Source organism: Hesperophylax consimilis, chromosome 4 (genome assembly GCF_061612785.1).
Source record: "Hesperophylax consimilis isolate HC1 chromosome 4, BYU_Hcon_1.0, whole genome shotgun sequence".
NCBI lineage: Eukaryota > Metazoa > Arthropoda > Insecta > Trichoptera > Limnephilidae > Hesperophylax > Hesperophylax consimilis.
Window position 1 is genome coordinate 39558862 of NC_142839.1, and position 12699 is coordinate 39571560.

The 12699-nt window shown below is 32.6% G+C and overlaps 1 protein-coding gene across 2 annotated transcripts in view; it reads right to left on the reverse strand.

Annotated features, from left to right (window-relative positions):
- The window catches only part of nrv2 (sodium/potassium-transporting ATPase subunit beta-2), a 94742-nt gene that overhangs the window by 4482 nt on the left and 77561 nt on the right, over positions 1–12699 (reverse strand). For both annotated transcript variants that reach the window (XM_089630957.1, XM_089630958.1), the window contains exons 2-3: positions 9462–9722; positions 1511–1803 (exon numbers count right to left, since the gene is read on the reverse strand). In XM_089630957.1, the coding sequence (XP_089487083.1) occupies positions 1511–1803; positions 9462–9722 (554 nt within the window). The remainder of the gene's footprint in view (positions 1–1510; positions 1804–9461; positions 9723–12699) is intronic.

A 12699-nucleotide genomic window follows, 5' to 3' on the forward strand; every position in this document is an offset into this window, starting at 1 on the left:
TTGTAGATCTTTGATATAACATTTGTCTCTAAGATTGACTTGAAGGCCATTTTAATAAATTTAATGATAATGTAATTTGAACAATTACAGAGAATATAAAATCAAAGATTATGACTTTTTCCATTAAGTCTGTTGAGATTAATTTAAAAGGATGATTATCTAATGGCATTTTGATATTTATCACGATTTATTCTAAGCCGCAGGGCTTAGAATAAATAGAAAAGATAGATTTGAATTGTTTCCTCAATACTATATCAAGGAAAATGCGAATGTTTAACACATGTCACTTGCCGGAAAACAGAGGTTTATGATACATGCTGTCACATGTGTTTTGTCAAATGACACATGTGTTTTTCAAAATCAGTATCAGTATAAAAAAAGATGAATGTCTTTGGGCGTGTCACTATTCAAGTATCTAAGTGGTCGCGTTGTGAAACTATTGATTTACTACATACTTCTACAATACAATACTTGACTTCCCTGACTGTTGTGACCTGAGTGTTTTATCGCGTCCCTGAATAAAAGACGTATACCTACATTGTGTCATATCACATCTCCTTTATTATGATGATGGACACTGCAAGGTTGTCTGAAACGTTGTCTCAAGAAGGGGTGAGAAGTGCAACATGGTTTCTCACCATAAATGTTAAACAATATATAAAAAAAGAGGTTACAACAAAGCCATCAGCGGCAAGGTAACAATCAATCAATCAAATCTTTATTTTTTTACGTTAATACCACACAAGAGATTCATCTGCCTAGAGTCAGTGGAACTACAGAGTCCCCAACTGGGGTACATTGTGGGGCTGAAAAGAATGTGAGGGGAAGAAATTGGGAAGAGGAATGTCTGGTCAATAAATACGGCTGAAGCCATAACAAGCATTCTCAATTGTGGTCATTCACCAGTGTTATACCGATATTATCAACAACTCTGGAATGTACTGCAAATATATAATACATTATCGTATATATTAATTATTATGAAATTTTAGTGAAATAGATCAAATCTTAGCACTGGGGAAGGAATCTGAGAGGGCATCCGGAACGAACCATGCAACTACTCAATATGGACTGAAATTAACTGAGGGAACTGGTAGGCCTCCTAAGTGATGGCCAACTACCACTTAGCAATAACTGCCACCTCAGCAGACACATGAAGCTGTTGGAAACACCAATATTTGTAAGAAATGTGAAGAGGATGAAGAGACTTCAATTCACCAATAGTACTAATGTCCCGCCCTGGTGGGAACAAGGCTCAGATACCTGGGAAGACACATTGTGGAGCCAGGAAATATAATTATATCCGATGATAACCCTGGCGAAGTTTATCAAGGGACCTGGTTACTGTCAAATGGGAGATGGGCTCATTGCCTGACTGCTTATGGGAACTTTTGTATACTGTCTCCGCTTTGAATAAATAAAACTGAGTAAAATAACACGGTATTGATTTTGTACTTGCAGCCAACGATCTAAACCACTAAAACAAAGATTTATAAGAATTATTAGTTACCATTTTGGCATTTTCCTTCTTCTGTTCAGCAATATGATTTTTTAGTTCCAGCGGCATTTTTTCGGGCAGGTTAACCGTGTCGTTGTAGTACTCGGGTATCCATCCGTAGATCTTGTTGAGCTTGAGGAAGATGCAGGGAGCGGACTTGTGGAAGTTGAAGTGGTTCTCCTGTGTGCACGGGAACCAGTTCTTCACATCCACGTCGCACACCTGTCCCTTGGGCGGGTGCTTGTCGTAGTCACAGTTGTAGATGTTCTGGCCGCGACCAGGCGTCAGGCCGGGAGTCTTGTAAACTGGAAATAACAAATTATTGAATTTTAACATAAATTATCTTTTTTAAAGTGCTCTCGATGATGGTGTTAATTATTGAAACAATATGATATATGTATTCATAATAAAAAAGGGGAATTTTTTTCAGGATCAACCGGGCTTCGAGCTAGGAATAAGGCTCATAAGGCTCTCATTAATAATTACATTGGATATATGACATATGAATATTCCAATTATGTTAAACTCCTTTTACACTGTATGTTTTGATTAATTTTATCATTTATTAATTTTATTACATAATAATATAAGGTAAACCACAACAACAAAACTTCTCCAGGATTGTCATTGGATACAATATAAGGTAAGCAACAACAACAAAACTTCTCCAGGATTGTCATTGGATACAATATAAGGTAAGCAACAACAACAAAACTTCTCCAGGATTGTCATTGGATACAATATAAGGTAAGCAACAACAACAAAACTTCTCCAGGATTGTCATTGGATACAATATAAGGTAAGCAACAACAACAAAACTTCGCCAGGATTGTCATTGGAAACAATATAAGGTAAGCCACAACAACAAAAATATTGAGATGGGATGAAAAACTTTTAAGATATTTTTAATCTTCAAGACTAATTTCTAGAATACAATTTTAAATTTAATTTGTTATTTGGCTCATAAAATTTAACTGGTATTATTTAATATAAAACCAGATTATTACCAGACAAAAAGTTGTTTTTAAAACTAACTAACCATCACGCGTTTCTGCAAGGATAGGCAGAGGACAGATGGCTATATAGCTCGGTCTTGGCATACACTCTTTGCCTCATTCGCATTCATACATACTCTTCTGTTATTCCAACTCTTGACATGGTCCGACTCAAGTATCTGGTTCACTTGAACGTGTCATGTCTTCCTTTATAAAAAAAACTTTAAAATTATATAGGTATAAGATAATCTATGGGGATAATAACGAGATTTTTTAACTTTGGTATTTCAGTAGAGTACTTCTTTTCCAGGTCATTCGAACAATCATAAATTATATAATAGATAAGTAACCAGGAAGGAGGAATATATTTTTTGAAAATCCTATATTATTTTTATTTTGATTCTTCATTAAGATTTAACAAATATAAGTTAGAAAAAAAATCAATAATATTATTACATTGATTATACCTTCAAATTAAAGAAAAAGTTGTTTCTGAATATTTATTTACAATTTTAGAAAGAGTTAACATGTATTCCATTTAAATAAAAATTGGATATGTTTATCTGAGACACTATCTAGGTTGCAAACCAATTCATGGGAACTTTGTGATCTATTAAAATGGTAGCTACCAAAAATAGTTAAAGATGATATTGTTAATTCTGAATTTGAAATATGAGATCCACAAACATGACGTTTTATAATTATGTCCCAATGGTCGAGTGGTTAAGACGCTGTTCCGGTAAGACAAGAGATCCTGGGTTTGATTCCTAGATGTGACTTTTTATTTTATTTTCTGTGTCTTGTTCTGTTTCATGTTTCGTTTAGATTTGTAAGTATTATCTTCTCTTTCAATTACATATAATTTAATTCGATTGCAACTCTTCAGTCAAGGTTACAACTCAAAATTACTCGCAATAAGAAATATTATCAAAATCTATGCTTTGTTCAAAATAAAGTATAAGATATTACCAAAGTAATCCCAGAAATGTTGAAATAAATCGTTCAAAGGTTCATCTTTTGACAGCCAAGTTCGTAAATCTAAACCTTCTACAATATTTTCACAGTTTTGCTCAAATAACAACTTTTTTCATAAATATTATGTTAAAAATCACATAATTAATTTCTACACGTGTTATCTTTGTAGTCCATTGATTGAAGAATGCGGGCTATTAGGCCGATGGAACTGTTAATCAATTCGACTAACTTATAGGATATTATAATAAATTGGTAAAGAAAATGTCCCTTAGTTCAATTTCATTCTTAATTTAATAACCATCGCCGTTTCTTCGCAGGGGTCAGAGAGGATGGACCGCCAAACAACTCGATCGTCTCACCTTTCTTTTATTCTGACTCTTGACAAGGTCCTCGAGCGTCACCGACTTGTTCTACTAACAACACCCATTTCTTCATTCATTCGCTCTACGTGCCCAAACCATCTAAGTTCTTACTCGGAATTCTTTAAGAAACTCCACATGTCTCATTATATCTCAATACTCACTGCCAAAAAGTAACACATACGGGTTTAGTTCGGGGTTATGGGAAACAGATGTTGGGTTTCAAATGGACAAAACATCAAAACAGACAAACAGATACTGGGTCTGAAATGGACAAAGCCACCAAAGTAGTGCAAGATAGGAATTAATTGTTCATGTGATGGTTCCTTGACCCACCTTAGAAAAAGGGGATGCATAAAATGACAACCAGTAGGTTCATAAAAATGTTAGGTCTTTCAGTTTATTTATGTTTATCTTTAATCCGTCGTGTTGTTAAGGTTATCCAAACACAGCCGGGATAAAAATAACATTTGAAATCAGGTCACTGATTCATGTTACGATTATTTCGGAATCAGACGCTCTGTTTCTCGTAAATGGAGGAATTACGAATGCATGTAGTAAGCAAACTTTTGTTTTATGATGTAATAAATGAACGAATCCGTACGAATACTGATATCGTTACCGATGTTTTTGAAAATTTCTAATTGGCGTTGAATCATTGTATTTATCAAGTAAACCGTGGAAAACGACTTTACGAATAATATCAACAAATACTGTACCTATCAACGATTTCAAATATATAAAACCTTTTATGTTAAGTTTTGCTTGGCTTGTATATTTTCATAGGCAGTTGCACAAAATGGTATTATTCTAATCATAGAATAAAGGATAAAACTAGAAATGCCTTCCATATAGGGTTGCCATCTCTAAAATTTGGCAACCAGGACAAGAGGCGTGAAAACCCCGGATTTCAGAGCCCATAACCCGGACATGTCAACAGGTTTTTTTTAAACACAGTCAGTGTAATAAAAACAGTTTAAAATGTCATAAATCACCTTTTTATTTATTTGCAGACCTTAAAATTGAATTTTGTCACCTTTTATCATCATTTTAAATGTATCTAACAAAACAGAATCTTATTACAGCTTGTTACACATTGTTTTCATAATTAGTTTATTCTTAAAATAAAACAAAAATTATTAATATACTCTGTTATGAAAACTAAACCTAATTGAAATATTAAACTTAACAAAATTCAATTAAAATTTTAAACAAAAATCTTAAAAATACTGAGACCATTTAGGTATTCAGTCTTACAATTTTTGAGGTAACTCTTTTAACTGAATAATAATTATCTTCTTTCAATTTGTATCAGCAGCCATTTACACAACAAAATACCTCTTAACATAATATGTACTAAATTCAGTCTTCTTAAATCTTAAGCAACAAAACTGACCCTTTTTAAAGTTTAGACTTATTGGAATGTAAGTTACATTATTAATTTTTTAAAACATAAAATATCCAAAACTATTCTCATTTATATCATATTAAATTTTAAACAACAGCCATATTACCTTCACGGGCATTAGCCTAGTATGGTTGTAAAAAAAACATAACAATTTTAATTTCAAAAAATCTATGAAATAATAAAAAATAAAAATTCTGCGTTTCTTTTACGTAATGAAATCAATCATAACTTTAACTACAAAAATGAATAGAAATTATAGCACTTGTAAGTAAACTATTTGATTATCTAGCTATTAAAGATTTTTTCTCAGCCTCTTGCCTTTTTACTTTTCAGTTTTTTTGTATTTATCACTCTTTCCGATAGCTTTTAGAATATCTTCCCTTTTTAAAAGGAATTTGTAAAAATCAATGCAGCTGTATTCTTGGAAATTGAATTTAATTTTAATTACTGACGAGTTTGTTTCTACGTTTAGTAAATTTCTTTCTTTTGTCCATTGTTGTGAAATTAATGAGAATATTCTCTCCACGTTGGTATTATGAGCCGGAATGCAAAAAAATACTGTGCAATTTTCAGCAATTCCGAATATAAATTCGCTTTTGGTGTTTTAAAAAATTGTACCCAAAGTTGATTTGAATTTAAAAGCTTATCTTGTTCAGTTAGGTTTTGACTAAAAGCCTTTAAATTCACCCACTCGTCAAATAATTTTGGTTCGTCGCGGGCGGCGTGCAGGCACAGTCCGTGTGTGGCGGGCGGCCCAAGACTTTAAATTTTTAAACCCGGACAGCAAATGAAACCCCGCCCGGACGCTCCCCGGACGCCTTCTAAACTAGGACAAATCCGGGGAAACCCGGACGGATGGCAACCCTACTTCCATACAAATGTTTCATTTAGCCGAATAGCTCAGCGCTCCGTCTCACTTTGATTTACGTAAACAGTTTTGTATTGGAATTTTAAGTCTCGATTAGCTAAATATTTGGATCACGAAACACGCCAACAAAGCACTTCTTGTGTTATTCTTTATCCCATGATTCTAATAATTGTTATTTCAAACTCAAATTTTATCAGCCATTATATTTGATATAACCGCTATGTCTCCAAGGAGACTATCGAAAATGATTAAATTAATACTTCAAATTAATATTATTTAATAATTTAAACATGTAGGAAAGGCTTATGAGAATTCAAAAATTATTAAAAGAAATTAGGCTTACTGACCAACCTCTCAAAATGGCTCGTAGACGCGACTGCGGACAGCAGTTCAATTTATCATATAACCAAAATAAATTTGTCTTCTCGAATATCAGAAGAAAATTTGATATTTTCATTTATTCCATACTAAAATTTAAAACAGAAATTTATAACATTTTGTTTCGCTAACATTATTATATTATAGAATCTGTAACTTACTTTTATGTAAATATTTCATTTATAAGTTAGTTTTTCTTTTATGTTAATTTTGGTTATTCAGGCAAGTATTAATACCTTTTTTCTCTCTTCTCTTTTTTATAGATTTTGCATTGATGTATATTTATATTATTATTTTTATGATAACTAAATGCACTAAGACTTATAGAATAAATAAATAAATAATTTCTTGCGTAAACTTGCGTTCACTTGAAACTTTGGTAGATACTCGATTGACTGATTATTAATAAATAAGTGACTGTATTGCTATCTTTGAATGATGAATTGACCATTCTATTTGGGATTAGGGAGAACGTCATTGTTTCAAAAACAAAAAATCGAAGAACGTCATTAATAAAAAAAGCAGAAATAATCAGGTAAGTTAATTATATCGATGTCAGGTAACATTTGACGTAATCACTGCGTACTCCTACGCACATTACAAATATTTATGTTCTTAACAGATTAAAAACATACGTTCACTTTAATACCCGCAGACGTCTTCAGATTAATGTCCATTAAAATATAAGATAACAAAAATTAGTAATTTGTTTATCTAAAAACATATATCACTTTTCGGTAGGTAGTACAAATCTACAAATGCATTCCATTGTAACTGTTAACTATTCTCTTTGATAATCAATCATTGAATATGGTGTAATCGCATGGGGTGGTGCAACACTATTATCTGAGGCTCGAAAATTAATCATTAAAGTTATACTCTAAGTCCCCATAATTACAAGAACTGTAGATATATATTTGACAAATTTCAAGTACGAGATGTTCGACAAATTTAAAGAAAACAAGTAAAATTTACTTAAATACACAAACCATACGGCTTAAAACCAACGAACTCTTAGAAATATCTAACAAAAATACAACTGTCGGACAAATAAAGTTCAAATACATTTCTACTAAAATATACAATAATCTATCTGATAAAACAAGACAATTAAAAAATCTAAACAAATTAAAAATCTTGGCTAAACACTAAACACATTCTTGGTGAAATAATTAGTCAACTCACCCAAATCTAAATCTAAAGTAAAATTTCTCTAATCCCAATATCGTAACCATGTATCTGTGTACCTATCGTAAATAACCTTATATATTATTAAAAGAAAATAACTGATGAGACACACGATATCCCTAGTGATACAGGCTCGGAAAAAATTTGCGTAAACCCTACCTACATAGATGTCTAAAAAATAATAAATAAAATAATACATTTCACTTACAGAAGTTAATAAAATAACTATATCATCAAGAATCGTTATTTCCACTGCTTTTGATAAAAAGCCTTCAAAGGCCTACCAAGTAATGTAGAAGACGTAGTATTACGTTGTTTCTGCTATACTTAATTTTAATCAATAAAAAGGTTGTAAAAAAGTAGCTCTAGTATTCATTTTAGTAGACATAATGAAAAATCTTACCGCTTTACCACGGAGAAAGTCAATTGATTGACGGTGAAAATGGCTTGTTAGTGAGAAAACCCTTTAATTTAACTATCACAGACAACTCTCATCGTAATAATGCAGGTCAGGGCTTGTTCAAGATGCCACAAGGCAGAAAAGATTTATTTATTGTTATTAAGTTTAATTTGGAGAACTCCATTTTATTTTTTTATTTTTTTATATATACAATAATATTATTATTGGGTTTATAAAAACAGTTTATTTTAGTTAGTGGCATTTATAAACTCCAGTGTGACGAATGCAACGCTGTTTATGTTGGACAAACGGGCCGGTCCTTTAACACTAGGTTCAAAGAACATATAAGATCTTTTAAAAATAATAATAAAATACAATCTCAATTTGCCAAACATCTCCTAGATGAAAATCACTCACTTAATGATAATAATAAACCAACTCCGTTACACGTACAAAATAAAGGCCGTAAACTGAATCTTTTAGAGCAGTTAGAAATTAACAAAAATTCTAATAATCCGAAAGCTATTCTGATTAATGAACAAACCAATATAATTCGTTCACCCCTACTAGATATCTTCAAACCTAGTGCAAATACGAGTGCACATTGAAGTACTTAATTATACTATTAAAATAACCCTATGAGCCATCGTTTGGGAAGACATTCAGTCAAATTTAAACATTACAATAATTGGGGAAACTTTACTAGGGTAGTAACCATCAATAATTTCTAACATTTTTACACAGAAATCAATTAAGAAATCAGTAATTGAAATTAAAATACCTACCTAGAAATAATATAAATGTATCGTCTGTAAGTGGGCTACCCACAGTTTGATAATGCCTTCAGAGGGCGAAACAGCTGTCACGCGTAATAATAATTACACAGCAGAAAAGATGTTTTATCACAGCATAGTATGACAAGAGGAATGGTGATATTGAATACAAATTCTAAAACAGTTAATATATTTAATTACATTTATAAAAGCGTCATGTTGATAGTTAGCAAAAAACCCATTTATATTTCATTTGAAAAAAAATCTGGCAACTTGAAAAGCTATTACCTATTCAAAGTTATCAATTTTCACAGCCGATTTTGTTCGTTGGAACCGTTGCTAGGTTTCCCATAATATCAAAGCCACAATGAGTCACAACAGAGCCACGATGAGATGCAACAGAGATGGCATGTGGAAGAGAAATGACTTATAAATGTTTATAAATTATCAGAATATGAAGAAGTCCAGAAATGACCACTTCCACCTTTACGCAAGAGAGAGGGTCTTTTTGACCGATGCCAGAATATCAAATCCTAGCTAATGAGCCATACAAGAGCTGCCGCCGAATTAATAAACTTATTTAGAAATAAACAGAGTATGGAAGTTGTAATATGCTTACCAGCGATGAATTTCTCCAGCGCGTCAGTCCAGAACTTGAAGTTCTCCTTGCCGGAACCCTTGTACCAGATGAGCGTGCTTTCGACCTGCTCTTCTGGGGGCAGGGGACGGAATCCAAGACCAGGGTTGGTGCCGATGATGGATTGGTCTAGTTGCCATGTGGGCGTGCGGGGATCGAGCGTTTGGAAGAACACCCACATGCAGATGGCCACCAGGGCGGCTAGCACTCCGTAGAAGATGGAGTAGAACAGGCATATCTTGGCTGTAAACAAAGAAAAATATAAAATTAGTATAAAGTTAATAATATTCACACATTTTGGCCTTTGGAATAATCGAGCCTTTGTTTATAAGTCTTTTTATAAGCTAAACAAATTAATTATCAGGCCTATAGAAATTGCTTTAGAGTTTAACATATTTCTACGAACCTCTTTTCGATTATGGTTTTATTATTTGTGACAAATAAATTTCTTTATAAAATGATCGTATAGTATCTAAATATTTGTGCCTGAACTTCGCAAAATAAAATAAAACAGATTTTTAATGTACCTAAATTAAAAACGGTGGCTGGTGTTAAACGGTAATTTAAACCTTATCGTCGTCTACACATGGGGTGTTATTGTTAGCGGTCCAATTCCAAAGTTTACACGACGAGTTGCATCGCCTTAACCTTTTTTTATTAAGGTTGCTTTTTAAATTTATGAAGGTTCACAAATTGGTAATGTAATTTATTGCACTATTAATATTAAGGTGCTCGTTTAAAAACCTGCAATATCTGGATAGTATTCAAGTTGTTTCATAAGGTCATGACTCAAGTCTAAGATTAGTAGTGTATTTAGAATCGCAGCACAGATGATAATAAACGATTATTCAAAGTTGATAGATTCATTTGAATGCATCAGAGTTGGCACACTAAGGCCTGCATTTCAAGCTCAAAACGAAGGCTCGTGGGTAAGGTACCACTCCATTATGAAATTAACCGGTTATAGCAATAAAAACACGAAAGAAATAAACGACTGCCAAGTTATGTATGTCTTTAAAACTGCATCATAATGAAAATTAATAAGTTTATTGAAAGTCTGCGGGATGAAGCATACTAAACGAATACTTAAAGATTATTTCACGATTAAAAGTGCATTTTTACAGTAGTGAGATTAATGAGATAACTAAGAAAGGTTTGAGAAAGTAGAGAAATATGATGCAGGAATATGAGATAGGTAGATACACGGAGAAAATTTACTCCTAAAAATATAGCTAATTTATTAAGAATCTCTTCAAATTATTAGTTATCCGGTTACATACGAGATTTCAGGCCGTTTCCCGATAAACTTAAGATAAAGGCCCCTAACAAATGAATTGTAATAGGTTTCCTGATAAACAATTAGTAAAATACCAATGAATTGTCACGATGTCGGAACACGTGTTTATAAAAATCTTCGCATTTCGTTATTATATATTTTAAGACAAACGCAGGTGGATGAACACGTTTTCCGATATTATTAAGAATTTAATAAAAGTTTATCAGGACAGAAATCGGCCTGCAGTCCCCCTTTAAATCAGATTACCAATCATTTTAAGAGATTTTTAATAAATAACCAATACTCTTTATTAAGCAAAATTTAAACAAAAAAATATCTTCGGTGTTAGGTTAGGTTAGTAAGTAATTTAGTTCAGTTGTATGACCTCTTTCATTAGATACAACCTGTTATAACTTATAACTCTTTGAATTATGGTGGTTGTCTGCAATCACAGATGCAGAGAATTTATCACTACTATACATGCGGAGATATTCCGCTCAGTACCTACCTATTCGCTATTCCTATTCGCGATAACTTTGAAAGACAATTATTTATTTTTCTTGAATACAAATTTTATAATAATGTTTGATATGCCCGTCTCGCTGGGAAGATTATGCCAATCAATTGTTAAAAATAAGCTATTTTTCGTAAAATTTAACATGTTTATGTTCCGTGCCACTCGGGGTTGAAATACGATTGACGTTTCATGATGGAGAAAACTTTCTGATATAGAATTTATTAAAGACTAGCTGACGTGTAGTACCTACCCGGCGTTGCTCGGAATTGTGAATGATTTGGAGTAAAGTTTTGATTCTAAGATAAACAGCGATTTGTCTCTACTTTAAATTTAATATGGATGTATTATATATATATAAACCTCTAAAGGAAATTCTCTAAATGATACTGAAAACCCTCTCAAAATCCGTTGCGTAGTTTAGAATAACCAAGCGCACAAACAGACAGACGCGGATAGCGAATTTATTTTATACTGTTTAGAGATCTGGTCAAATTATTCATATTCCTTTTAAAAATGGGAATTGACAGGTTTCATAACAAACTGTCGTTATGAAACCTGTCAATTCTATTATTTTATGGTGATGTCGGAACACGTGTCCATAAAAATTCTAAAATTGAAGTATTTCGTCATTATATTTATCAGGAAAAGCGCAGTTCCCAGTACACATATTCCGATATATTCTGAATTTACTAATGTTTCATTAAGAAATGGCCTAACATTACGTATAAACAGGATTTTAATAAATAAGCAATACTCATTTTTCTCCACGAAGAAAACTTACTGATATAAAATACTGTTCATTTATTAAAAATCTTGTCAAATTATCGTTTTCCTGTTAAAAACGGGACTGCAGGCCTTCAACGAACGAATTCACAAAGTTGCTAACAAAGTGTCAGTCAAAAGCGAATGTTTTATTAGTACGGCGGAGCACGTGTTCATAAAAATATTGATATTGATATACTGATACGTGTTCTCGATATATTTTGAACGACTAATATTTTATCAGAAAATTGGCATGTTGTCACTTTTTAACAGGATCATTTTTATCAGTATACGTGTATTCATATCCAGTGAAGTTATGGATTAGTTTGGGTAGAAACCTCAAGATCTACGCAAGAATTTATCGATGTTCTGAGTTGCTATGGGAGGTACAAGGGCTGAATGGCAAGTGTTGCGACCCCGGTGTAAGGGAAGAGGGCCAGGGTCGGGAGTCCCCACAACTGCCGTTCAATTAGGAAAGTCTAGGGCATATGTCATCAACTGTTTACATACACATTTCGTACAAGTGCATAAATTCAGTTCATGATCAATTGAGAAATTACAATATGATTCTAGAAGGCAGTCAGGTATAAATTTCAGCAATGTTCACGCTTAAGAAACATACCAGACGATCGTTCAAACACCGGATTCGTTTTCAGTTACTCCCT